Consider the following 27,981-nt stretch of genomic DNA (forward strand, 5'->3'; position numbering starts at 1 on the left):
AACATGGTGCAAGTTTAATGATCACAGACTAGGGATGACGGAGGACTGGGGAAGGGAAAGGTGGCATGGAAATGCCACAGCCACCGCGCTTAGGTCTCGTTGCTTCCCACCTGGACACCAGCCAGCTGGCCTGGGAGAGCTGGGACTTCTTGGCACCTGTGGTGAGCACTATTGGAAACCTTCTAGTAATTTCTTTAAGCTCAGAAAGCTCCGCTGAAGCAGGGGGGACACCTGGTGGCTGTCGTGGGACGTGGTTGCAGAGAGGAAGTGGGTAAAGAATGGGAAAAGCTCTGGGGCTCAGGCATCTTGGGAAGCCCCGGCTTCTCCGCCCCACTGCCCCTGTGCCCCCCAGCCTCCTGCCTAGTCCACGCCCGAGGAGTTGGTCAGGTAGAACGGGCGGATGACTGCGCGGAAGCTGCTGAAGGACCCCGCGGGGCAGGGGAAGAGGGAGGCACTCCTGGAACTGTTGGTGCCCAGGGCGCTGGGGATCGTGGCCTTTGGGCCCTCGAAGCTGGTGAGGCCTGCCACGAAGCGCCCCCTGCAGAGCATCAGCGCTTTGTTGTCGTAGCCGATGGTGGGGTCCGAGTAGCCGGACTTGGTGAGGCCCAGGACGGGGACCTCGTCAGAGGAGCATGAGAACCCGTAGTTCCAGCAGCTCTGGACTGTGGGGAGGTAGACGAGAGTCCAGGAGACCTGCTTGGCCTGGAAGAGAAAGCTGGGGTGTGGCGGGGTCTGGAAGGACCGGTAGGGGCCGTACTGATAGCGGGAGGAGGCCCGGGAGCTGCCCGTCACGGAGGCGCTCCAGGTGGGCGAGGTGTAGAGCCGGGGCTTGAAGGTGTCCTGGGTGAGGTTGAGGCCTCTGTGCTGGGCCAGCAGCCAGAAGGGCACCGTGTGGAACTCCAGCGCCTGCAGAATCTTCCTCTGGAAGAGCCCCTCGTGGCTCCAGTACAGGGACAGGTTGAACTGCAGCTTGAAGAGGTCCTCGGGCGGCATCATGGGGAAGCGGACCTTCCCCAGCAGGCCTGCCATCTCCTGGCGGGAGGCACCCTTCTCCTGGCTCCAGGCGTCCAGGGCCGTCAGCAGGGCCAGCTCGCTGGGCACGGCCAGCTCGCTCCTGGCGAGCAGGACCTGGAGCAGGGCTGTGGGGACGCCAGGCCAGGCCTCAGCCTGCATCAGCGCCTCGAAGTTCCAGGCCAGGAACTGCACGCACAGCTCCTCCAGCATGGGGTCCTGGGTGGCCAGGGCATAGGCATAGAGGTCCAGGGGCGTCTGGAAAGAGGGGTCCTGGGGAAGGAGGAAGGCAAAGAGGTGCCCGCAGTAGCTCTGGAGCTGCTTGGCCCCGAAGGCAGAGGCGAGCTTGTGGAAGCACTTCACCGATGACAGGGAGACGTCTATTCTTCGGGAGTAGAAGTACCTGGGTGGGGGGGCGGGAGTGGGAACTGGCCACCTGGTCACCTCTGCAGGACAATAGGTGCCCCTGGGTGGCCTGCGTCTGTGCCTCTGACCGACCGTCTATTACTCTTGTCTCTGACCCACGGACACACTCAGGGGTGCCAGCTGTTTCAAAAGGCATTCCGTGCCCTGATCTCTCTCTTGGGTCAACCCACACTGCAATCTCATGTTCACTTAGAGCCGTGTGCACCGACAGCTGGCGGATCCCAGGGTCGTTTAGGGGCGCTTTGTCCCCCATCTGTGAGACAGGCGGCCCCACCAGCTCCTGCTCCCCCTGCTCCGTCAACGCCACCATCCTCATTGGCGGGGCTGAGCCTGGCCTCTGAGGGCCCTGGTGCCCGGACCTGCCAGGCCGGTGGCAGGGCTGCAGTGCCCCTCCCTTCCGCCTGCCGTGTGCCCCCATCCCGTGTCCCCATGACACCGCACCACCTGGTTGCCTCCATCTGCCACGTAAGGCAGCACACCACCGACACCCACTCTGCTGCCTGACGGCACGTTTGGACGAAGCTGAGAGGAAACGCCAGGCCAGGCCCCCCACCAGCCCCAGGGACATGGTGAGTGGGTATGGCCATCAGGAAGAACCAAATTCTCCCCATGGCTACAGGGCACCCAGAGCCAGGCAGCCTCTCCTGAATGCCAAGCCTTCCAGGGAGCCCTGGACCTGGCACCACGGCACCCACCTGAAGACCGGGCACAGCAGCACCCGCAGGGCCCCTCCCTCCCGCACCCACTAGAGTCTGTGCTGTGGGCCCCCTGCTGTGCCACCACAGCGCATGAGGCAGGAGAGGCCATATCTGCCCACTGCTTGGGATGTGCCAGCCACGACAGGTCCCCAGGACGGCAGCAGGCCGTGCACAGGGTCCAGTCCCCCTGGGCCCTGCCTGTCATTGGCAGTAATGCTAGCAAGGGCCCTGTTAATGGTGCTGCCATGGGGGAGGCCCTGCAGAAAGTTCCATCCCGGCCTCTTAATTCTCCTATCAGTTCAGAGGGGCGGCTCCCAGGCCGCCGGCAACCTCGCAGCCCAGATGCGGAGTGAAGGCCCCGCCGGAGCCGACTCTGCCGTCTCCTGCAGGCCGCCCACCCCCAAGCCTCAGGCAGGCCACAGACAGGGAGCAGGGGGCGCAGCAGGTCCCTCGGTCCTGCTCCACCGTCAGGGAAGAAACACAGTGAAAGGCAGGAAGAGAGACCACGGGCTGGGGGTGTCAGCGGCCCCTGGGATGCAGAAACTGGCAGGGAGCTGGTGACTGGGAGGAGGCCGGACACCGGCGCTTCACGGCGGCCACGGGGCAGGGGGAGGGGAGTCTGCGGGCTGGCCCCTCCCCCGAGGCCTCCTGGGGCCACGGCCAGGGGCACCCAGCTCACAGCAGCCTCTCTTGGGCGGGGGAGAGACACGGAGAGGGACAGGGGGACACAGGGAGGGACAGAGGGACAGACAGAGGGAGACAGAGGGATGGGGAGACAGAGAGAGACAGACAGACAGAGGGACAGGGAGACAGAGACAGACAGACAGAGGGACAGGGAGACAGAGAGACAGACAGAGGGACAGGGAGACAGAGACAGACAGACAGAGGGACGGGGAGACGGAGACAGACAGACAGAGGGACAGGGAGATGCGGGGAGACGCAGAGGGAGCAGAGCGCACGGCCGGAGGCTCCAGGGAATCCCTGAGCACCAACCCAGGGCAGGGATGCCACCTGGGGCCTGGCAGGCAGGAATGGCCCCCGCCCTCATTCCCAAACATTTGATGAAAGTCGGTCCCACCAGGAGGGACACAGGACAGCTGCCAAGTTCTCATACTTGGCTAGAGAGAAACCCTCCTCCTCTGTTCTGATGGCCACTTGTGTTCCCATGTCCCTCTGAGCTCTCTAGAGCTTTGGGTCATCAGGATGGGAGTGTGCGGCTTTAATAAACGCAGCTCTTTCTAGAATGGCTGCTTTCACACACAAGCCCCCCAGGAGGCCACTGAGTGGTGACAGAGAGGACACCCCCCAGCAGGGCCCTGGCGGGAAGGGCCACCGCCCCTGTCACTGAGTCCAGGTCTTTTCAGAGAGAATTGGTAATTCACAGAGCATTTTGAAACTTCTGTCACAGTGAGGGGTGACCTAGGGAGGGATTTACACAGCATTTCCTGAAAGCAGATGTATTTGTGTGTGCATGAGAATGTGCACTGGCACGTGTTGAGGGTGCGGGTGTGATCATGTGTGTGCACACACGAGTGTGGGAATGTGTGCATAGAAGTGTGAGAATGAGTGTGCCATATGTGACTGTGAGCACGTGCATGAATGTACACCGAGGGTATGCGCGTGTGTGTGTGTGAGCGTGGGTATGTGTGTCTGCGTGCTGTATGCGTGTGAGCGCGTGAAAGCACTGCTGCGGTAGGCGTTGTATCCCTTACCCTGGTGTTTACTTCTGGAGGGGAGGGTGGCCCTGGGGACGCTGCCCGGCACCCTGCTGCTGGCCCCAGGGCACTCACCTGACAAAGTCTCTGACGACAGGCGCGCACTCAGCGTCCACTCTCATAGTGATGTTGTGGCCTGGCTCCCTGCACAGTGCCCGGGCCTCGGGGTTGGCAGACAGGATCAGCCTGTGGGCGCAGAAGCCCAGGTCCTCCTCCTCTTCCCCCTTCACCCTGATGGACAGGTCACAGCCCATCTGGTTGTCAAAGATCTGCCCAAGGGCCTCAGGGAGCTCACTGGACAGGTCAAGAGTGTAGACGCCTCTGGTTTCTGAGAAGGGCAGAGGGGAGTGTGTCCCATTAGGAGGCCAGGAACTCTCCCTCCCCGTGCCCGGAAAGCCCTTCCGCTCCCTGGACTGTTTTCCCCCTGCTTTGTGAACTCAGGAAGGCTCCTGGGAGGGCTGGGACTGATGAAGGCAGGATGACAGGAAGCTGGAACCTGCCAAGGCCAGGGCCCCCCCACTGACACCCTGCTTAGCCCATCTGCTTCCCTAAGGCCAGGCCACCCCTCTGGGTGGTGGATTTGGAGGCACCAACTCCTAGAAGTTGACATCATTCCCCCCAATGTGACCTTCTACACTCAAACCTTCTCCCTGGTTTGATGGTCTTAAGAGTGAGGGTCTTACGGCAACTCAGGTTACAGCTTTGGGGGCCCTTCCAGCCTCCTTCAGGGACTGGGGCTCAGAGGATCTCAAGGCTCCAGGGTGGTTCAGGGGGTGAGGAGCCCCCTCCCTCAGCCCCTCCCAAAGCCAAGCAGGAACTAAATCCCATCTGTTCTTTCTTTGCCAAATAGGTTTGAGTCTGTTCCAACAATTAAACCAGGTAGGTTCAGCTCCCCCTCCCTCCCTGTACCTCAGACTCTGGGCCCCCCTCTGGCCACCACTGTTGCCACGGGGCCCCCGTCAGGGCTGCTTCCTGCCCTGCAGTGTGAGCCCTCCACGGGATGCTGTGTCCTGTGTGAATACCCTGCTTTCTACGGTGGGCGCCAAGCCTTAGAGGCCACACGTGCCCCAGGCCTGGCGTGCAAGCCCAGAAACGGCAAGTGGCTGTGGGAGGGCAACGAACAACGATCAAACTGGGACCCAAGGACTCAAAGTGCAGCAGCCAGGCCACTCAGAACGCAGCCGGAGCAAGGGGCAGGGGAGGGCTTGGCGGCGGGCCCAGGCCCATCCGCCATTAGCAATTGGCTAAAGCACACTCAGCACGCTGGCTAAGCACCCGGGGCGCTGTGTGCAGTGTTTCAGAAATGAGAACAAAAAGAAAAGGTCGGCGTTTAAAGAGACAAGCCTGGAACATGTGGGCATCGCATGGGTTTGGAATGTGGCGCGTTGCCTGATAAACCTCTGAGCAGGTCCTCTACAGGGCAGCGAGGGGTCTGAGATGGGTTGCTGGGAAGGGGTGGGATCCCTGGGCTTTTGGCCCCCTCCTGGGGAGCGGCCTCAGCTGTGAGCCTTTGCACAGGTGTGCGAGCAGTGTGGAGGGCAGCGTGTGCGGGGAGGGGCAGGCAGAGCCTCAGGCCGGGTGCGGGCGCCCTGCTCACCGTTGGTGCAGATTACACCAGCATCTTGCCTGTGTCTGCAGTTGCTCTTCAGCCAGCCCAGGGAGCTGCAGTTGGCCAGCGAGGGCTCTGTCCCCGTGCACTCCACCTCGTCCAACATGATAGGGCCCGATCCTGGTGGCACAGCAAGGACACAGCAAGGACACTCGGCCTCGGGAGGAAGGGCCCCGGAACAGGGCTGCCCCCCGGGGCCCCACACAGTGCTGAGCGGCAGCCCTCCCAGCAGCACAGTGCCCCAGTGTGCACCTTCCCCCCACGGTCTGTCGGCTAGTAAGGTCGGGTGGCTGTTCCCGTGTGGGTGTGGGCTTATTATTGCGACATCGGACCATAAACTAGCCTTCGCTCTCATAATGCTGGTCAGCTTCATCCCACCGAATTTATACCATAATTTATGCACCTGACCTTTGCTAATATTTGGATTATTTCTTTTTTCAGAATCACAGCCACTGAAGCAGTGGAAACCTTCCTGTACACACACGTTTCTTTTGGGGGAAAATTGTTTCCAGAAGGTAAATTCCCAGGAGTGGAGCTTCTGAGCGAGAGGAAATGGCGCCGGCAGTGTGAGTGAGCAGGCCGGCGAGGGCTCTGTGTTATTTGATGCCAAGGCTAAGTCAGTAGGAATACCATCTTAGGTGATGGGCCATCCTGGGATGGCTGCTTGGCAGTGTGTCCCAGCTGTGGAGCACCTGGGGCCCAGCAGGCCTACCTGGCCCAAAAGCGGCTTGGCCCAGAGCATCAGTGGCGTTCTCAAACCCCAGGGCCCGGCAGACGACGCTGGCATCTGTCAGGTCCCACAGATTGTCACACACCGTCCCCCACTGGCCTCTGTAGAAGATCTCCACGCGGCCCTCGTTGGCACTGTCCCCATTGGCCAGGCGCATGTCACCATCTTTCACGCCTGCAGGGCTCCAGAGGGAACATGAAGGTCGGAGGGCAGCCCAGGGCGGATGCGCCACCTTGCCCCACCCTGCTCCCAACTGGGAGGGCCAGCATTAAAGCCCCCCCCCGGAGGTGACCACTGGACTGGACAATTAGCTTTAAAGACCCCACCAAGCTCAAGGGGCAGGTGGAGGAAGATGCGCATAGACCCCATCCCCACCTGCACAGAGGCTGAGCCCCCTGCCTTGTCTGTGAGGAGCCTGGGACCTGACAGTGGGGGTGGCAGGGCCCCAGGGAAGAGTGGGAAGGAGGCCCTGCCGTCCCCACCTGAGGGTTTCTGGGCTTGGGGGTGGGGCCTGGGTGCCACGCAAGGACTGTTGGGGGGCGGGTGAGGAAAGCCTGGGGCAACCGGCAGAAACCTGCCCGGATCTGCCAGGAGGGGCTGCCACACAGGACGGGGGTGCTGCTTCTCAGACTGCGCCTTCAGCCGCCCAGGGGCTCAGCTCACCGTGAATCCTTGTGACCAGCAGCCACATCCCGAGGAGCAGTGGGAGGGCCATGGCCTTGCCCGCGAGCCTCTTGCCCTGCAGCGGGAGCAGGCAGCAGAGTGAGACGAGCTGGGCAGCTCTGGGGACCAGGACCAGGTGCCCACCCATCCTCACACCTCCTTGTGGAGCGTGGCAGGCGGGTATGCGTCGTGCCCTGCAGAGCGGAAGGGGCATGCCTGGCCCAGATGAGGAAGATGAAGGGTGTGGCCTGAGGGTTCTCTGGGCAGTGAGGACGGTGGGAACAGGAGCCCAACTCAGAATACCAGGCTCAGGGTGTGGCTGCCGGACGGTGGGGCGCAGCGCCCGGATGGGAGAGGCCTGCTGAGCCTTGCTAAGGACTGGGCTTTATCTTCAGGCCACTGACCTCAGTGGGTGGTCCTGGAGGTCAGCAACGAACAGAACATTCTGTGTGGGTGGTGTGAGCCCTGGAAGGGAGGGGGGCGAGCAGGGCACAGAGCTGCCCCGGGAGGAGGCCAGGGGCAACAGGTGAGAAATGTCGGGCAGGGGGCGGGGTCAGGGCTCGTGGCATCCTCACCACCACTCCTGACAAATGCCTTGTTGACCTCCCATCTCATAAGCGAAGCAGCTGAGGCCCAGAGAGGCTCCGCGTCCTGGGGCTGGTCAGCAGCAGGTTGGGGTCCGCCCAGCAGCCACCCTCTCTTCAATACATCCACATCTTAGTGGATGGCTGAGGGGCCAGGCTGACCAACTGTCCAGCCTGCCGAGGCCTAGCCCGGTTTTAGTGCTTGATGTCCTGCATCCTGGGACACACCCTTAGTCCCAAGCAAACCTGGATAGCCACCCTCTGTGCTCCCTGGAGAGCCACCACCACCAGGTTTGTTCACCTGGGACAGGAGCTTGGGGCCCTAGAAAACAGCCGGCCAAGCACCTGGTGCAGGGCAGGCAAATGTCGCTGCCCTTGGAATGGCCCCGGCCACCTGTTTGTGCCTGACTCTCTCGTATGGGAAGCTGGCACAAGGCTGCCTGCCCCGGCCCATGGTGCCTTTGTGCAAATTAGAAAAAGCTCTTCTTTTGGGCAGGGGCAGGCCCGGGCAGGAAGGCGCGGACCAGTTGAGAGGGCGGTGGGTGCAATCCCAAGCCTGCCCACCCCTCTGGCTGGTGTCCTTGTGTAGTAAACAAACTGCCCAATAGGACGCAGAGGCCCTACAGATCTGTGAGCAGCAGTGACGGTCCCTGGGCTCCGGAAGAGCATCAGGTCCCCAGCTGGTGTAAACAGGAGACTTGGCCCCCACTAGATCATGCTGTGCAGAGAGAGGGGCCAGTTGAGAGCAAGAGGCATGAGCTTACCTGCTGGGGGCCTCCTGACAGCTGTGCTGGAGCCTCCCAGGCCCCACTGCAGGACCCTCTGCAGGCCACTTCACCCCAGAAACCCAGTAACAGAGCAGCGTGGCCAGGCTGCTCCCAGCAAATGCTTCAAACATTGAATCTAGTTTCGATTTCCAGAAACCACCTGACTGAGGTTTCCTCTGGGGTTGGCTACTGGCAAGGCTTCTTGGGCCCCCTCCCTCCTCTGGGTCTGACTGTGGGTATCCTGCCTGGCAGCAGCCCAAGGCTGCACTTGGCTGGCTTGATAACTGGAGCAAGAAGGCTGATGGCTGCACTTGAATTTAAATACTCTTTTGATCGGGACCAGCCCCAGGGGCTGGCATTGGGTAAGCTGGGGTCAGGGGGATGAGCAGAAGTTGGGCATGGACAGGCTGGGTCTGCATTGTCTGTGGGACCCTCATAGGCAGCACGTGGCCTGAAGCTGCTGGTACCCCAGCTTGTGGCTTGAGGAAGCCCCGATGAGGGTGGAGCTGAGAGTTGGGGGAAACGAGGCCCCAGTGCTATGGTTTTTGGCTCCTGGGTCCAGCTGGCCTGAAGGTCAACCCTGGTGTCATGGTTAAATGAGGCCATCAACACCCTTTTTTGTTTCTGCCACTTGCATCCCCAGGTTGTTAGCCAGGGTTGTCCTGTCTTTCTAGATCTTTCTAGCTGTAGACCTGGTCTGCACGTTAGGCTCAGCCTCACCTGGGATCATGAACCCCCAGTGCCCAGGCCCATTAAGTCACAATCTCTGGGGAGGGGACAGACACTGGCATTTAAAAGCCTTTCAAGTGGTTCCAAAGTACACCCAGGGTTGAGGACCACTGTTCCCTGGCAACCCACGAGAGGGAGCCCCCACGCCAGCATGCTGTGGCTGCCCACTGTGTGAGGTTTTAGGGGGCTCTGCGGTTCTTTTATCCCTGCCAAGACCCTGGGGGAGGAGCAGCTGGAAACAGGACTGGAAAAAGAGGCTGTGTTGGGTTTAAAACCCTCCCCAGGAGAAGGGCCTCGGTGCCACTGACACAAAAACACCAGCACTGTCACTTCAGTCTCGGCGGATTGTGGCCAAAGACTGGACTGCAGAGAAATTGTTTGGGAGGTGTTAACTCAAGTTGCTGAATCCTTAGCCCCAGGGTTCTGGAAAGTCCTTTGCATCCAGGCAGGTAAAATATAAGCTTGAGGCCTCACTGGGGAGCTGAAGCCTGGGTGTCTGCTCCAGGGGGCTCTCCAGGCCTTTCTGGCCTTAATCTCCTATAATGGGACACAGAACAGGAGCTCGAGATGATCTGCTGCAGGGTGGGGCGGCTCCACAAGGAGACTGAGGCCGGTCGGCACCAACAACCGGCCGGGAGAGACGGTGCGGACCCGCCGCTGTGGCACAGGACGCCAGGGCTGAGAGCCGGCACGGGGAGGCTGGGGTTTCAGAGGGAGAGGCCCAAGCTGGCTGAGGTGTTCTGTGCCCCCACCAAGTCCCCTCTCGGATGTGCAGACACTCCCTGTAATGCCAACATCGATGCCACCGGGTGCTACATGAAACTGGTGGTGTGATAGGTCCATTTAACACTCCCACCCTGTGGGAGATGGCTGTTCGATTAACCCATTTCACAGGTAAGACAACAGGCACGGAGAAGGAAAATCACCCCAGTTATGCAGCTGGAAGGGGGAGAGATGGGATTCAAACCCACATTTTCTTTTTAAGTTGAGTTGAGATATAATTTACATCCAATAAAATGCATCAATTTAATGAGTTTTTTGATGAATGTTACAGATGATAACCACGACGGCAATCCTAACATACAGAACATCTTCATCATCTCCATTCTCTTCTGCTCCTTAGCAGTCAGTCCCCTCCACCAGCCCCCTTCCCTGGCAACGGGAATCTGTTTACTGCCACTGCAGCTTTGCGTGTTCTGGAGTTGCGCATGAACGGAAACAAAATGTAACCTTTCGTGTCTGGCTGCTTTTACTTAGCATAATGCTTCTGAGACTTCTTCATGTCTTTGCAAATATCAGTGATTGGTTCACTTTTTGCTGAGTAGTGGTCCACTGTATATGGAGGCTACAACTCGTTCACGCATTTACACGTTGAGGGACATTTGGGCCAGTCTGATTTTTATTATTCTGAATAAAGCTGTTAGGAACATTTGTAGACAAGCCTTTGTAAGAACATGTTTTTATTTCTCTTGTGTACATAACAAGGGTTAGGATTACTGGGTCATATGGGAGATGTATGTTTAACTTTTTAAGGAACTGTTAAACTGTTTTCCATAATTTCTACTTGCAATTTTACAACCGTTTCAGTGGTTCTAAATCCTCACCAATACTGGAATTGCCAGTTTTTAATTTTATCCATTCTGGCAGGGCCGTAGTAGAATCTCCCTGTGGTTTTAATGGCTAATGGTGTTGGCATGTTTTCACATGCTTATTTGTCATCCATACGTCCTCTTGGGGGAAGTGTCTATTTAAATCTTATGCACATTTTTTATTGGGTTGTTTTTCTTGTTTCTGAGTTAAGTCCTTTATATATTCTGGATACAAGTCCATAGTGAATACACGATTTTGCAAATTTTGTTTTAAATGAACAGCTTACCTTTTTATTAACAGTGTCTTCTAAGAGAAAAAGGTTTGAATGTGGTTGAAGTTCAAATTCTCATTCTTTTGATTTCACATCTAAGAAATCTTTGCCCTAATCCAAGGTCATAAAGATTTTCTCCTCTATCTTCTTCTAGAAGTTTGTAGTTTTAGCTCTAACATTTAGGTCTATAATATATTTTCAATTAATTTCTTGTACGGTGGGAGATAAGGATTTCAAAAAATCTTTCTACATATAGATTACAGTAGTCCCAACACCACAGATGGAAAGACAATCTTTTTTTTGCACTTAATTACCCTGGTACCTTTGTCCAAAATCAACTGACCACAGACATATGGGTCTATTTCTGGGGACTTTTCTGTTCTATTGATTTATATGTCTATTCTTCTCATGCCAGTACTAAAGTTTTGATTACTTACCGCCTTACATTAAGTCTAAGAGTTAAACAGTGTTAAGTGCTTCTATTTTGTTTGTTTGTTTTTTCTCAAAATTGAGTCTCCCATCTGTGAAGACAGTCTATCGTTCCATTTATTTGGGTCTTGATTTCCTGCCTTGTGCTTTGTGGTTTCGTCCGACATCTTGTATATAGTTTGCTAGATTAATTTCTAACTACTTCATGTTTTTTGTTCTATTATAAATGGCACTCTTTTAAAAAATTTCCAGTTGTTCACTGCAGCTATAAACAAAATTAATTTCTGTATGTAGACCACGTGTCTTTCAGCTTTGCTAAACTCAACCGTAGTTATTTTCTAGTTCTAGTAGTTATTTTTTGAAGACTTCTCAGATTTTTCTACCTGGTTTATCTTGTCATTGGCAAATAAGGAGAGTTTTGCTCTTTCTGTCCCAATCTGAATGACTTTTCTTGCCTACTTGCACCATCTGGGACCCCCCATGCGATGCTAGTGAGCAAAAGTGATGACATCAATGTCAGTTTCCTGGTTTGATCGTTGTGTTTACAACTGCGTGGGTAAAATTGTAATATTTCCAGAATATCTTGCCTGGCTTTAGTACATCTGCTTATCAATCACTAAGCTTTCAGAGGTGGAGAGAAGTATGGCTTTAATGCATTTGCATCATTCCTCAGGGGTGGAGAGAAGTTCATCTCCATATCAGTGGGTAATTACCTGGGCAATGGAGGGCTTATCTGTACCTGAGAGGGAAGGCGGGGGCCGGTTTTTGCTTCTGCTGGAGCAGGAGAGAGAGCCGGTCCGGGACCGCAGTTTGTGAGCAATAAACGGATTTTAAACTTTATTTTCTCCCTTTGACTGATTTTGGTTTTTAGAGGTATTTTGCCCCAGAATTTCCTTTCTCCAGACTTAAACCATGATAACTGTATGACTTTACCGCTGGTGAGAGCTGTGTGAAGGGAACACAGCAACATTATACCAGTTCTGTGACTTGTATGCGGCTTAAAATAATTTTAAAATAAAAAGATATGTGGAGGGAAAAAAAAGGGTGAAAGCATTGTTACTGGTTCCTAGCCTTAGGTTGGAAATAGTCTTCCATGATGAAGTATAATACCATGGTAGATTTTCTGCAGACACCCCTTATGACACTATTCTTAGTCAGTGAAGAATTTCTTTTTTTTTTTAAGCTTGTTTTAAATCATGAATGGGTGTTGAACTTGTCAAAAGCTTTTCCTGTATCTTTTGAGATCATCATATATTTTTTCCTTTCAGTCTATGAATATGGTGAATTATATTGATGTTAGAATATTAAACTAACCTTGCATTCCTGGAATAAAGCATACTTCACCACGAAGTATTTTCCTTTTTATATAGTGCTGGATTCAACTGGCTAAATTTTTGCCAAGGATTTTTGCATCTATGTTAATGAGGGATGGTGGTGTTTTTCTTTTCTTATATTTGTTTGTTTTTAGAATCAGGGTAGTGGTGTCCTCAAAAAGTGAGTTCAGAAGTGTTCCCAATTCCCCCGCTCATGGAAGCTTTTGTGTTGGCATGGGATTATTTCTTCCTTAAGTGTTTGGTACAATTCACCAATAAAGCCTTTAGGGCTTAGAATTTTCCTTGTTTGAAGGTATTTTACTTTTGCTTTGTTTCAGTCTTATAACAATTTTATTAAGGTATAATCACCTTGAAACTTGCCACTTTAAAGTGCTCAAGAAGACAGAGTTCACATTTGGGAATAAATTACTGTCATTTTTCTCACTCAGTTCTAAGATGACTTTGGAGAGTTTTCTTTCGGATTAACTGCACACTGGATATGGGAGGGCCAAGCGGGCGTACGTCCATACGTGTGAGTCCAGCGTGTCAAGGCTTCCTGAAGAGACCGTCAAGAGCTGCTTTTCAGCCCCTTGCTCCTCCATTGCAATCCCTCATCTGGTTCCTGCTTCAGCCTGACGCTCCCCTGGAACTGCTCTTGCAGGGACCCCCAAGAACACCAAGTCCTCCTTGCTGCTCAGCCCACGGACACTCTCCAGACCTTCTTGCTTGACTCCCTGTGGTATGTGATGGTTGCCTCTCTTCCCAGGCTGTACCGGTCAGGTTCCCAGCAGGAAACACATGGCTCCAAATTAGAATCTGAGGAGGCTTTAAGAAAGGCGCTAACTGCAAGGTGAGAGTGAGTAGTTTTACCACAGGGTAACTGGCATCTGGAGCTATGACCACTCCCAGGCCCAAGGGACAAGGGCAGGGAGCAGGTACTGGAACACAGGCCAAGAGTGTGGAGGGAGCTGCCTTGAGAAACAGTGCGCAGGCAACCCTGCCGCCAGGGGTCAATCCCAGGAGCACTGTAGGTCAGCCTCTCAGGACACAGAGCAGGACAGGAAGGAAACAGAGGGTCTGAAGGGACAAGAGGAAGATGCGGGCACACTGGCTTTCTGGCAGCATGCTCTCCAGGTGCCCCTTCCGCCTCCGAAGGCCGCTCCTCTAGTGCAGGCCTCTTCTTTACCAGCCTCCCTTTTCACTGTTCCCCAGGCTTCTTTGCAACAGTTTCCTCTATTCCTGAAGATTCATCAGGTATGCTAAAGGCACCTGACCGGCCTACACGCCTGGTGTAGCTCCTTCTCATTACCAGCCTTGCAGCTGTCATCACTGGGTCACCAAGAAAGTGGGCTAGGGGGTGCTAGTGTCAGATACTAGTCATCACAGCTCTACAGAGTTATCTGCTGTTACCTTCCTTTTACAGCTGAGGAAACTTGAGGCACAGGAAAGAGGCAATCTGCCTGAGGTTGTGCAGCTAGAAAGTGTCAGAGCCAGGAATGGAACCTGGGAGTGACTTTGGAACCTACATTCCTAACCACTATGGCCAAATGGGCATCTTCTGACTTCAGAAATTGGACTGGATAATCGGGTTTTGAGAAAGGCTTCCCTGGTCTGCAAAGGTGCCTGTCCCAGGAACTCGATGGCATATCAGGTCCCCTCCCCCGAGAAAAGGATGGAGGGCGCCCCTCTGGAGCTGGGTGTGTGACCCACCATCTCTCCTGTGTTCCCCAGCACACCCCTGGTGGAAAGCCAACACAGACCAGGAAACACAGAGGACTCACAGCCCCCTCTGGAACTTTATTATTTACAAAACAATGGCTCCAGTTGGAAGGAACAAAATCATGACGCTTACAGCAGGGAATACAGAGGGGAGGCAAGGCTAGCTTTAAAATATTTGAAAATCACAGACTGAAAATGCTGCTCTGGGCAGAGGCCACTGCTGGGGCACCTTCAGAGGGTCTCAACTTAGTGACTGTCCCAGGCTCCCAGCTGTCCTAATTTGGTGTCTGTAGTCTTGAAATCACACAGCGACATCACTGGTGGTTATCAAAGTGGTGGGTCAGGGAGCCGAGCCAGGAAAAGTCAGAAAAGACTTGGTACTTCCAAGCTGTGTCCAGCAGGAGCCAAGTTGTAGAGAAATGTGTCACATTCAGCAAGTTTTCCTTCTTTCCCTCTGTTTTGCAATGGAAGAAACAGAAAACCAGTGCAAGAAAGATGGATCCTCACTGGGTTCCCTTCGAGCAGCGGTATGAGTTTCCACATGGGAAAATATGTAAGACTGGGACCAGCACAGGAACAGGGCCTAAAAGTCAGGCCTCCCAGGGCCTCTACAATCTCTTGGGGGGTGAGGTATCTTCTGGGGTCGGGGGTCGGTGCTCTCAGCCCTTCTCCGCTTCGGTCCTGGCCAACCTGTCCGGAGCATGGAGAAGGGACCACAGGGAGGAAGACAAGCTGGGGCTTGTGGGAGGAGTTTCCACAGAGAAGAGGAGAAATAAAAGGCCAGGGACAGAAGCCACCATCCTCTTGACTAAAGAAGCCCAGACTGGGGCCAAGTGCAGGCATGTTAAAATCTAGGGTCCCACTAGAGTCAGGAAATAAAAATTCAAGTCACTCATGGAAGTCTTTAAAGGCATGACGATTTCCGATAGTCACTAGAAAAACGCAAGGCTTTCTTCATCTTTGCAGCCTTTGGCCAAGGACTTAGGAAAAAGCTTAAAAACTTGCCTTATCAACTGTAACTTCATTACAATGTCCTTCACTGCCTGGAATGGATTTGTTAACTGAGACTTTGCCCTGTATGATAAGATTCAGTGATTCCATCTTATAAGAAAGGTAATTGCTTTAATTGAAATAAGTTAATGATTAAGAACACTTCAAAGTGCTACATAGCCACAGAATTTTCCTGAAGGAAGAAAATGGAGTGAGTCACATGAAACACAGATTATCTGATTTAGGCTGGGGGGCAAGCCCGTGAGCTGGTGCCCTTCCCTGCAGCATTTGGGCAGCTGCCCCACAACATCTTGCAGTGTAAATAGCTTCTCTTCCAAGGACCTGCAGAGAAGGATTTAATGCCAGAGGTTCATGAGGAATGAAGAGAAGGGGGTGGCCTGGAAGTTCCGATGGACAGGCCCACTTCAGACTCGCTGCTGTGTTCCCAGAGGGGGCATAGTGCTTGACACATAGTAGGAGCTCAAAAAATATTTATTGAACAAAAGACCAAATGGAAAGAAAAGGGAGGGAGGTCTGATGGAAGGACATGGTAGAATCAGGGGTATGGCCCCAAATCAAGATACCTGCAACGATCAGCTTCTACCACCAGATGGCAGCGGAGGGACGCGGCCACCCCCGGCCCCGCGGCCCCGCCCAGCGCGGAGAAAGCCCACGTGGGGCTCCGTGCACGTGGGCCTGCCTGGCTAGGCTGGAATACACCTCAGGGCTCCAGAAAAGGGAAAAAATGGCAAAACAGAACACCACACAAAAGGGTAGTCCTCTGATTTTTGTAAAATGAGTCCTGACGTAGCTTAAGACCATCCAACCCCTGGCCTTGACCAACGTCTCAATTTTCAGAACTTAGATAAATTCTATGCCTTCATACTTGACACTTCCGATCTTCGTCTCTGGCAGCAGGAAGCGCCCGTCGAGCGTGAAGGCCATGATGTAGGTGGCAATCCTGCCGCCGTCCTCCTCGGACTTGAGCGCCACGATGACCTGGTCGTCGGTGTCGGGGACGAACTTGAAGGAGGAGAAGCCGTGCGTGGGGACCACGTCCCCCACGTGGCTGACGGACACGTGGCTGAAGTCCTGGGCGGCGCTCAGCAGCAGGTTGGTGCCCCGGCGCTCATCGTCGCGCTCGCTGTACCGCTCGCGGCTGGCCCGGCGCGGCAGGAACAGCCACCGCTGCAGCGTGTCGCTCCAGCAGGCGGATTCGTGAATGAGGTAGCCTGGGGCGCACGCAGGGCCCGGTTACCGGACGCCCCCGGCCAGCCCTCGGGGCCCCGCCCGCCCGCCTCGTGGGCCGCCCGACTGGCAGCGTCCCCAATCCTCCGGCCTCCGCGCGGCCCGGTGCGCCCCACCTCCCCTGGCAGGGAGCTGTCTTGATTTCTGCCCCCTTGGTGCTACGCAAGGGGCACAGGGCAAGGGGGCCGGGCATGAGCAGAAGCATGGGGAGAGCCTTTCAGCTCCGAGGTTGAAGGGAAGCACCCATTTCACATCTAAGTTCGCAAAACGAGCCCGGTCTGGGGCACAGCATCGTGCTCAGGGTCAGGCCACTCTGAGAACAGCGGCTTCCCCCCACAAACCATGAGGCTCTGGGATGACGAGGGGAAAAAAAACAGAGCTCTGTCTGCCTTGCTTCTCCCGTGTCTGGGGGCCCCTCACCCTCAAGGGAACAGCCAGAAAGGGCAGCAGGTGGCCCTCTGTCGGGTGAGGGACGGGAAAGAGGAAACAGACCACTGGCCCCCTGGGAGCGGCCCTCAGAGACAGCCGAAATCACCAAAACCGAGCAAGGAACGAACCCACTGTGCTTCAGAAGCAGACCCACAGAGGACACACACGCCGTGTGCGGACACCTGTCACTGTCACACCCACTGGATGGGGCCCGGGGCTCTCACCTGGTGGCTGGATCCCAGCAGCGGCCCGCAGCGCATTGTAGTTGGACACCCAGCTCTCGTGGTCCACACCGCCTTTGCGGCCCACCACCTTCACCCACTCGGGGTTCTCATTCACCACTTCCCCCGTGCTGGTGGTCCACTCCTTGCCCAGGCCACCCACATACAGATGCTCGTCCTTCACAGCCAGCCACTCGGCTTTGAAGCCTAGGGACAAGGAGACGAGGGCACGCTGAGACACTGGCCAGCCCTCTGCTTGGCAGCTCCCATGGGTCCAGACAGGCAACAACAGACAGCCTCTTGGCCAGCAGCCTTGGGGTCACAGGTCATCCATGTTGGTGCGGCAATGACCAGACAGCAGGGCACGGGGCAGCATGGCTCCATCTCCATACCCAGAGGGGGCGCAGTTGGGTGCCCATCCTCCGGCCTCCCCCCTGCTCCAGGCAGCAGCTCTCTGGCCTTTGCAGCTGGCTCCCAGCACTCTGCTGGGGCATCTTCTCTGAGGCCAATTTAACCAGCTTCTGCCCCCAGGGCTCCCCTCCCAGCCAACCACTTGGAAATCTCTGGTCCCCAAACGCCATTTCTCAAGCTCAAGATTATCCCCAAATCCAAGGAAAGCAGTAGCCCTTGAAGTACTCACCACAGCAGAACTCATCTGCCGTCCTTGTGGCCGGCCATACTGGCTTATCCCTGAAAATAAAGTGCCAGTAGCCAGAGCTGGCTCAGTGGGGTCTGGCGGGGGTTCAGTGCTGTCCTGGCCAGAGGGCTTATGTCCTGAGGTGCTCATTTCACATGAGGCTGATCTGAAGGCTGCAGCGCAGGCCACGTGGGAGCCTGATGCCAGCCGCATCTCGCCTGCTCCTGCCTGGTGTTCTCAGCTATGCCCTCTTCCCCAGGTATTTTGCAAGCTTCTTGCCAGCCCTGAGGAGCTGGAGCTGCAACTCCCCCACCTGGAGATGCCAGTGGCCTCTGTAATGTTCTCTGCAGGTGGCTCTGGAGGGACCCCTAACTCCCGCAGTCCCAGGACCTCATTGCTCCCCAGGCTGCTTCTGAGGTGAGACACGGTCCAGTTACCAGGTCTTCTGTCCCTTCTCACACCCTGAACACAAGGGCAACCCCGAGGCCACCTTTGTTCAGCTTTCCCCAAGCCAGGAGGCAAACAGAACTACATCATAGATGCCTATAAATCTGCAACCCAGCTGAGACACCTCCCCGCCAAGTGGCGCAGCCCAAGCAAACATGGAGATGTTATCACTGGGGAAGGCATGGCAGGCAGTGCCCAGGGGCCCGGGTTTATGCAACTCCTCCTGTGACCCCAGAAAGGCTGCAGTGTTCAGCTCTCTAGGAGGGGCAGACCCGCCTTGGAGACAGTGAGACAAACACAGGGATGATTCACGGCCTTCCCTGCTCCCCTGGCTGAAGGCCCTGAGCTACTCTGCTCCCCGGAGTAGCTCGGTTCCCTGCCCGCTGAGAGCAGAAGCTCCTTGCTGGCAAACAAGAGAGCAGTGGGTCACAGCTGACTTCAGAGGTCAGATCCCACACAAGTGGGGTCACTGCTAGTCACACACAGACCCTCCTTCTGCTGGGTTTTCAGCAAGGAGAGCTGGGCAGCAGCAGTCTACCTTTTTAATAAAGTCTCAGTTCAAAATAAGAACCATCTGACACCATGGCTTTACAGGGAAGGCATGTGGAGGGTGTAACCCCCAGTGCCCTCTTAAGATTCCTCTTAGGACACAAAGGGAACGTGCCTGGAGGCGCTGGGGATGCCCTCAACCTCGTCTTGCACAGAATCCCCACTCCTCTGGCCCACTCCTGGAAGCAGCTTTGGTCTGGGGTCCCCACAAGGCTTTGCTCCTGGCTCTGGTGGGACCACGGGTCAGAGCAGGAGGGAGATGAGCTCTTCCTGGAGGGTCCCTCCTTCCGGACTGGCGAATGCTTTACAGAGTGTGTGCAAACCCAGCTAGTGGATAGTCAGCCTGGAACCTCAACCAAGCTCGCGAGACGGAGAGATGGCCCAACCTACCTTTCCCCACACTTCCGTCACCGTCAGAGAGGATGACCCAGGGCACGGCCTTGGTACCTTCGATCTGGTAGATGACCCCCGTTCGGTCATCCACGGTGTAGAGCTTCCCATTGAAGACAATGAGGTCAGACAGCTCCATGCCCCGCCCCTTTTCTGCCAGGTGGGACTCCAGGACCCCATGGCCTTTGTCCCATTCCACAGCCACCTTGTCCCCGCTATCTGACAGGGTCAGATAGCCCTTCTTCAGGTAACTGAACCAGGTGTTTTCCTCTCGGGCCCTTGACTCTGTGTCCAGGTCAGCAATAACAGCGATCCGGTACCGAGTCCCACCTGGTGTCCTCTGGGGGGCAGACAGGGGGTAGGTGTCATTGTAGTGGTCGGCAGGCACCCGGCCAAGCCTCCAGTTGTGGGCGTTGGGCCCCGGGGGCCTGCCCGGGGCTGGGCGATGGGAGTAGAGCAGCCAGAGGAGGGCTGCGCCCACAAAGGATGGCAAGATGACCTTCCAGCGGGGGCGGAAACGTGGGTCTGTAGCCTTGGTCATGGATGCTAGTACAGGAAGGCCCCCCACGCTTATCCGGAGGGCATGCATAGACTCATTCCATTCCAGGTGGCTGGGAGGCTGGACGGGCATCAGACTGAAGTACCGGAGGGACCTGCCAATCCAGGGAGAGAGGACAGAGGTCAGCGACCTGCAAAGCATGGTGGCTTCCCAATTACTTGAAGGTGTGTAGTCAGAAGGCTGCCATACCCAGAATGAAAAGCAGTGCTGCTACTCTGTGGCCATTATTACATCCTTAGCTTAATTAAACCCTGACTCTAGCAATATCTTTATTTGCCCCTATTCAGCAAGATGAGAAGTCTTTACAAAGCAAAATTATTCGAGTCCTCTGTCCCAGCTAGCAGGACAGAAAACTCAGTGAGGAAAGAGGTTCTCTGTGGGCTGGTGCCGGCGATCTCCACAGGGGACCGGGGACGGGGGCTGGGGCGGGGGAAGGTGGGCCAGATGGCAGAGAGGGCACAGGTGGCTTCTGTAATCAAGCGTCACCTCATCCAACAAGCCCTCCCCGACGGCACCTGCCATCCCCCTCCCTGGCATCTGTCACCATCTGCCATCATGTTATGCAATCATCAGTTTGTCCATCTGTGCCCCCAGCTCCTAGAACAGTGCACAGAGTAGACGTACGCTCATTGAGTGAGTCTTCACTTCCTCCTGGGTTACATCTCTGTAACATTCCAGTAAGTATAAAACAGATTCAGACCAAAGAGAAATACTTCTGTTTTTGGTACTATCTGCTCCCTGGTGCCTTTCTATTATGCAAATAACCGAGGGACCAGAGTCTGGACGGTGCTTGCCACCTGGAGCCTGCCTTGACCTCAGGCCCCCTGCCCATTCCCTGGGCACAGCCTCACTGACTGGTGGCAGTGGCCAGAACTGCAGCTCCACCACCTGCCCCTGCTCTTGTCGCAGGCACAGACCACAGCAGCTCAGCATGGCCACTGCGGCGCCAGGCCAGCGTCTGTCTCTGGGGCAGCCGCCAAGCTGGGGAAACATAATCACAGAACTCAGCCCTGGGCTGCAGCTCTGTCTGTCCTTCGGCTGCAACTCAGTAATTCCAGCCTGAGAAACTCCCCCCGCAGGGCCACAGGGGCCCTCCGGCCTCTTCCCCCAACCAACCAGCGGTGTGACTGTAGGGTCAGATACTCCTCTCACTGCCTGGGAGGGTGCAGGGGCTCAGTCGCTCCGTGCCACCCCGAGCCCCCCACAAGCAGACCACGAGGGCCAGCGTCTGGGCGCCACAGAGAAGCTCCTCCTTCACACCACAGGCCACTGGCTCGAAAGATGGAAAAATACAGCAATGGTTCCACATAGAAGCCTGCCCTTCCCTCTGTTTGCTTTTGGATAGGTTCTCAGGTCTTGGCCAGAGGGTCCGGTGCAGAAAAGCGACCTAGATGGCACAACGAGGGACCTGCCTCCCAGAGCGCGCCTGGGGGAGTGGGCCCGGGGCTGTCCTCCTGCCCGTACCTCAGGACGTGTCCATGGAGCCAGCTGCTGAGGCCTCCGCGGCCGGCAAGCAGGCCAGCCGGCTGCCCCTCCTCTGGCTGCCCGACTCCAAGGCTCCAAACCCACGGCTCGACGTATCTCTCAACTCTTTCCTCACCTATTCCAAATCCTGCCTGGTTTCTAAGTGTAACACACCTTATGCATAGTACGTACCTGTCTCACTTGCCTGTGTTCACCTTCTGCTCGTACACCTTCCCCTGGGAGCAGGGCTGGTGATGGAGGACCACCCAGGCCAGCCCGCCATCGAATCCCTGCAAGATGCACTGTTCTACATGGAAATATTTCAACTAACAGCTGCGAACCTCACCAGTGTGACAAACCAGGGCATGGCCGCGACCCCTGCATCCGCATCATCTACCCCACTGCTGGCCCTGTCAGCTCACTCCCGTCTGCTTCCACGCCCCCTCACGGGCGCCCAGGAATCCTGTGTCCAACTGCCGCCACTACCCTCTGACGCCTGCCCACTATGCCCCAGTGACACCTGCTTTTCCAGGCACTCATCAAAGGTGTCATCCCTGCTTTGGTGGCCCACACTCCGGGAATGAACCCTTGCCCCGCACAGCACAGCCCGTGCCAGACCTCCCCCGGCCCCAGCAGCCACCCTCCTCCACTGGGCAGAACGTCGGCTCCTCAGAAGGACTTGGCTGCCCACGGAGTCTGCCCCACGTGCTTGCCCCCCACCCCGGCGCCCTGCTCCTCCCTGCCGCAGCTCTGCAGGACAGGGACACGCCCACTGCTCGCCTGTGCTCCTAGCTGATAGCTGGACGACTGGTGGAAACTCAGGGTTCATTTCTTCAACAGCCCCTCCGCTCCATCTCCACACCCCACCTTAGACTGCAAACCCACAGCCCTGGGCCCAGCCCCCGAAGGCCGAGGGGCCGTCACAGAGCTGAAAGTGTGGCGGGCACAAGGCCTGCCAGTGTAGACTGCTGTCCCCATTGCAGCGTATCACCCTTACTGCTCTTGGCCGGCTCCTTCTCCATCCCTGAGCCGCCATCCTCACTGGCACTGGAGGTCCTACCCCATCTCCTGCCCGCAAGCTCCCAGCAGACGACGTGGAGGCCCAGGAGAAAGGGGGCCCTTCTGCTGCTTAGGGTCAGTTCAGCCACACCTGCTCTTCTGGTTATTCTTCCCCGTCTACACACGTGCCCAGTCTTCCACCTCTGTCACCATGGGATGCAGAATACGCTCATGTTCTCAGATGTGCTAAAAGTACTCAGTACATGTTGTGGGTGTGTGGTTAATCTGTGAACAAATGGAGGACCCCCACCCCATGCCACCCCCAAAAGCACATGCAGGGGGTCTCTCGCTGCATGTCCTGCCAGCAGGGACAGCAGACATACATGGTGACACTCTCCCCGGGTCCCCTCACTGTCTGGCTCTCCTCAGCCTGAGGCTGCCTCCCCACTGCTGCCCACCTCTTCTGAATCTACCTCAGTCTCTAGGGGCGTGACCCCTACATGGGGGGCCCTGCACACCTTCCTAGCCTCAACTTTCCCTTCAATTCCAGGCCCGCGGCCAGCTGCTGAGCCTCTTCTTCGAGTGCCGCTGCACCTGAACAGGTTCCCCTCAGGAATCTGCTGGCCTGGCGGAGGGCACTCCTAGCCCTGAGGGGCTATCCTGGGCGGCAGCCTGGCCGCTCTCTCACCTCCTCACACCCCAGCAGGAGCCACATCCCCTCACAGTCCACACCCCAGCTCTGGATTGGTCCCCTCTGTCCCTGGCCTCCTGATGACCCAGACCATCTGGATCCAACCTGCGCTCTACTGTTTACCAGCTGTAGGACCTCACCCGGGGGGCTTCACCTGACACCTGATTTCCTCACGTGTAAGCCAGGTGGAACAGTGCCACCTTCTCAGAGCCCTGCTGCCGCCAGCTATGTCCGATGCCACCAGAATTGGGCTGACAGCTGCTCCTGCCTGCCTGTGCCCTCCTGACTGTCCAGCACCAAGGCAAACACTACACAGCCTGCCAGGCTGGGGTATCTACTCCCCATCCCTCCAGAGGACAGCGTGCAGCTCCCCAGTCCAGGTTCCTCAAGTCCACCTCCACACTACTGATAGAATGCTTTTCTAAAAGTGAATTTGCTTAAAATTCTCTACTGGAATCCAATGCCTTCCTGCTAAAGGATACAGGCCTCAGCCTAGAGAGTGCCTCTCCACCCATATTTGCTGGGTTATTTACAATTCCACATCCTGTGTGCCAAACCCCTGCACACGATGCTCCTCCAGCTGGGATGCTTCTCCCCGCCACGGAGGCCCTGGCTGTACAATGGTCATGCTTCCGCTGCCCGTCATGGTGGAGCATGCCCTCCCAGACTATGTGGGCATCCCTCAGGTGGGTGCCTGAGGGTCTCCAGGCCCAAGCCCTGCACCCGTAAGTGCCCTTTATGTGTCAGCAGAGATTGCTGAGTGACTTAAGGGTCCTGAGTTGGGCGATCAGGCAGATGGGCCCTAAGAGCAATCACGAGTGCCCATATAAAAGGAGGGCACAGGAGAACTTATGAGATAGAAAAGGAGGCCACGTGACCTCAGAGGCCGAGACTGGAGTGATGTGGTGGCAGCCAAGGAATGCCTGGGGCCCCCAGGAGCTGGAGACGGCAAGGCTGGCGGAGGGCTTGACCGTGCTGACACCTTGACTCCAGCCCAGGGAAACTGACTGCATTTATCACGTCCAGAACAATGAGCGAAGAGGTATGTGTTGTTTTGAGCCACCGAATCTGTGGGCGTTGTTACGGGGGGCCTCCTGACAGTCCTTTGCGCCGCCTCTGTCTGGGCTTGGCTCCACAGCAGCCATGCCTACTCGCAGCACACGCCTGTTCACAGCAGTCCCCGTGGCCTCTGAGCTCCTGGAGAGAAGGGTATCTGCACAGTCGGGTGGCTCCCAACACCTCCACTGCCTCTTGTTAAGGAAAAAGACTGCTGTCTGCCTTCCAGAAAATCCTGTTAGCTTCAACACCGAGATAATTTCCTTCTGGGCCAAAACCCTGGTCCCCATCTCGCCTTTTGTGTCCCAAAGAATTACTTCTATTTTGTAGAAAGTTTCCAGCCTTTCATTTGTTCCCCACAATTCCATGCTGTCTCACCACCTGGAACTGATGGCAAGCTGCCTGCAGCGTCTTGTTGCTGGTGACCTGGTGCACAGCGAGCCTGCATTTTTATTAAAGAAAATAACTGTAACTGAAGTAAAAACTGCCCCATTACAGGGACCAACAGAAATGAGCCAGTGATGGTGACAGGCGAAGTGACCAAGCTGTTTCCAGAAGGGCCCGTCGGAGGCTTCTCTCCTTGCCCACTCCTCAAAGCTGCAGGCAGTCTGAATGTTTGCTTCATTGTCTCAAGAAGTTTGCCAGCCCCCCCATCTGCAGCATGACGGGCTGACTTTATATCATCAGGAAACTCAGAACCAAACTGCTGCAATAAAAAGTCACCGCTTCTTTGCCTGGCCAGGCTCACCTGTTCAGGTAGGCCGCTTCAAAACCCCAGGACATGCACCCCTGGCTGGCCTCCCTTCTCCTGCACCAGCCACAGTGCAGGCCGACATCCTGCAAAGAGTCACTGTGTGGAGCAACCACCAGCCAGGAAGCGCACCCTAATTTCCTTCTCACCCCCTCTTTTTAGGACCAGTGTCAAGAATGGCTCACTGATGCTCATGCATCTGATTCGTCAAACCAGTAGGTCCTCATAAAAGAGGCGGGGCACAGCAAGGGGTCATTATGTCTGTCCACTCCAGGTAGGCTCCCGACTCCCGGGGGAGCCGCATGTTTTCTTCCTGTTCACCCAGGGAGACGCTCCCTCCCTACAAGGGTAAGCAGCACCCTACTGTTCGGTTAAGTCTGAGGACTGGCTCAGACACCCCTACCTTCCCGCACCAACCTCAGGCCTGCCACCAGTCTCTACACAAGGCTTGGAGTGGTGGCGGCCATTCCCGACACAGCCTGCAGCCAAGAGGGTCTAGTGTGCAGCTTCCTCCAAGAGCAGTGTGACAGGTGGCAGAACAAACAGGTTTAACAGCAGCTGCCAGAGCAGAGCTCCTCCTTTTCAGGACCTGGGAGGGAAGTAACAGCACAGCCTGGAGATACTGGAGGCCCACTCCTAGCTCCCTGCCTCCAGGCATCCCGGGTGGGGCTGGGGCCACCTGCAGAGCAGCCGCCTTCCCCACCAGTCTCTCAGAGCTAGGTAGACCTGAGGCCCCACTCTTCCCACTGCCGAAGGGCACTTCTGGTTGGAAAATAAAGAGCTAAGCTGGCTGACCTCACAGGCTCTCTAGAGCAGCAAAGCCGGAGGCCAAGGGCTTCCAAGCACCAGCGCTGACAGTGTCTGCAAGAGCTGACAGTGTCTGCAAGAACGCTGAGTGACGTGTCTCGAAGGGAGCGAGCAGTGAACACCCACTGTAGGCCAGGCTCCTTGAAAATGTTTCCTGTTTCAAGGCGTTGTGTGCTGGACTCACCAAGGCTTCCTTTGTGCTTGAACATTCCATTTCAATGCGAACGGTGGTGGGCAGCAGGAGGAACCAGGAAGGAGAAGGTCGCATAGTCAAACACATCCTTTAGGACAACTTCCTTAAAGGCTGAGACTCTGGGTCGGTCCTACTAAATTCTGCATCTGCCCAGTCTCTTACCCTGCATACAATGGGCACTCACAGATGCTCACCCAGTCAAGTTAAACACCATGCAGGGCAACCTATTTTCCAGCCCTCTGTTCTGACGGCAGTTACCCAAGAGGAGTGTGTCGGTTCTCCATTGCCAGTGTAACAACTCATGCAGATCTGGCAGCTCAAACGCCACGAGCAGACTTACAGCCATGCAGGGCAGAAGTCTGACATGGGTCTCCCTGGGCTGAAATCAAGGGCTGCATTCCTTTCAGAGCCTCTGGGGGAGAAGCTGTTTCCTCACCTTTCCCCGCTTCCAGAGGCAGACACCAGAGCAACACCTGCTCCTGCTGCACTCTGGACTCGCCTTGTTATCTTGTACCTCGCGAGGCACGATAGGTCAGAGGGTTACACTGGCAGGTAAACACCCCCAGCAGCTTACACCCATGCATTCACAACAATGCCGTGGGTTATGAGAATGTGGGGGGAACTACACCTAGGCTACAGCTTTAGGGGCCTAGGCTACAGCTTTAGGGGGAAGAAAGGAGACTGTTAGCTAGTAGGAGAAACCAAATTAGACTTACGCCTCAACTCAGGGATGAGCTGGTGACACAAAATGGTACCTATATACTAAACAAATACATGATTTCCACCGCCAAGCCCCCACCCCGTGATCTAACACTGTCTTCTGTGATCAGGTTCGACCTGGACAAGAATAAGAGAAGACCAAGACCCCTCTGTCCCCAGACCCCTGTGGTGGCCTTGTGACAGACACTGCCTGAACAAATCCGGGCTTCACCTGAGGCCTCTCTGGAAGATGCTCTGCATTGAACGGGATGGGACACCCCTTCCAAGCTAGAGGGGAGAAGGCTGGCCGTCAGTGCGCCTTTCACAGGGCATGGGAGGCCTGACTAGAGGGCTCATTGAGGCCAGCAGGGACGGGTGCCCAGGAGGCCACTGGCTGCTCTGGAAGGTGCCCCGCTATGCCCACAGGCTCAGGCTGGGCTGTTCTGCTGAGAAGCCTGTGGGGTGGGGCTGGAGGAGGGCCCACAGCCCAGCCCAGAAAGACCTTTGTCACTACAGCTCCTCAAAGGTTGGAGGAAGGAGAGGCTGCAGAGCCCCTGACGCGGCCTGCAGCACCTGCTTCCCTTGCACAGATGCTTCTCTGACCCTACACTTTTGTCCAGGTTTCACCTTTCCACTGAAGAGCCAGCAGGACTCAGGGGGCATCAGCAGATGTGTGTTCCCAAAACTATGCTTTGTTGAAAACGTGGTGGGAAAAGATGTCAAGCATATACCCGGAGACAGGAATGATAATTGGGCTCGTGAGCTGAGAGACATGGGTTTTCTGGGGACACCAAGGTGTGTGGCAGAGAGACGTGTCTGGCAGACAGAAGAGGGGTCGCAGTCCTTGCCAAGCCTAGGGACACAGAGGGCGGGAGAGAGGCACCGAGCTCCAGGATGGGCGAAAAAGGGACAGTCCCCAGGGATGAAAGGATTCAGACCAGACAGCGGAGTTAAGACGAGCGGGAAGAGGGGCAGAGGACAGCTGGGGTGCACGCGGAGGAAGGCCTGGCGTGGTGTGGGTTGACCCGCCGCAGGTGTGACCAGGTGCCAGAGAGGGGTGGGCTCTCTCCTAGGTCACACTAGGGGGTCCTGGAACCACAGGGGGCTGGGAAGGGCTGTCCTCGGGGGCAGGGGCCCCACACCAGGCGGGCAGGGAATGCATCCCTCAGGGTCAGAGGGGGTGAGGTCCCACACCAGTTGGAGGGTGCAGGGGTCCCTGTCAGCGGGGAAAGGCGCTTCCCAAGTCAGATGGAGGAGTCCCGCAAGTCGTGGGGGTTCCCGAGAGCCGGGAGGGGCGGGGAGGGGTCCCGCACGTCACAGGGGTAAGAATCCCCCGAGTGAGCGGAAGGGGACACACAGCTCGTCGGGGTCGGGGGAGGCGTCCCGGCGCAGTCTGAGGGGAGAGCGGGACTGCGGGGCGGGGGCGGCGGGCGCGGCCCACACTCACCCGCGGCGGGCCGGCTCCGGGGCCCGCGGGCGGCGGGGCCTCGCTGCGGGATGCGCCGAGACCTAGGGGGCCGACTTCCGCCCGCGCTCGCCCCGCCCCGGGCGGCGCTCCCGGCAGCCTCTGCTCTGCGGCGCGCGCTGGCGCGGGCGG

General features: G+C 56.5%; 1 protein-coding gene across 4 annotated transcripts; it reads right to left on the reverse strand.

Moving 5' to 3' along the window:
- CANT1 (calcium activated nucleotidase 1) lies at window positions 1–27,981 on the reverse strand. 4 transcript variants are annotated; one of them, XM_036996864.2, is made up of 8 exons: window positions 27,832–27,978; window positions 19,166–19,818; window positions 17,146–17,349; window positions 6,853–6,928; window positions 6,172–6,371; window positions 5,448–5,579; window positions 3,926–4,178; window positions 1–1,414 (listed from the first exon to the last, which is right to left on the reverse strand). In XM_036996864.2, the coding sequence occupies exons 2-8, from the start codon at window positions 19,794–19,796 to the stop codon at window positions 361–363; spliced, it is 2,550 nt and encodes an 849-aa protein (XP_036852759.2). In that variant the 5' UTR covers window positions 19,797–19,818; window positions 27,832–27,978; the 3' UTR covers window positions 1–360. The 4 variants fall into 4 exon arrangements, with proteins under 4 accessions (XP_036852759.2, XP_017498799.1, XP_017498800.1 ...); XM_017643310.3 differs by lacking the exon at window positions 27,832–27,978 and having other exon boundaries at window positions 6,172–6,363; window positions 19,166–19,382; XM_017643311.3 differs by lacking the exons at window positions 17,146–17,349; window positions 19,166–19,818; window positions 27,832–27,978 and adding an exon at window positions 8,201–8,347 and having other exon boundaries at window positions 6,172–6,363.

Source organism: Manis javanica, chromosome 4, assembly GCF_040802235.1.
Source record: "Manis javanica isolate MJ-LG chromosome 4, MJ_LKY, whole genome shotgun sequence".
Lineage (NCBI taxonomy): Eukaryota > Metazoa > Chordata > Mammalia > Pholidota > Manidae > Manis > Manis javanica.

Bases quoted from the DNA above. Each gene is read 5' to 3' on its own strand.
- CANT1 (XM_036996864.2), bottom strand. From the start codon at position 19,796: ATGCCCGTCCAGCCTCCCAGCCACCTGGAATGGAATGAGTCTATGCAT. The intron at 17,350-19,165 runs GTAGGTTGGGCC...CCTTGTCCCTAG, and splicing joins TGACGGAAGTGTGGGGAAAG to GCTTCAAAGCCGAGTGGCTG. The intron at 1,415-3,925 runs GTGAGTGCCCTG...CCCCCCACCCAG, and splicing joins GTCGTCAGAGACTTTGTCAG to GTACTTCTACTCCCGAAGAA.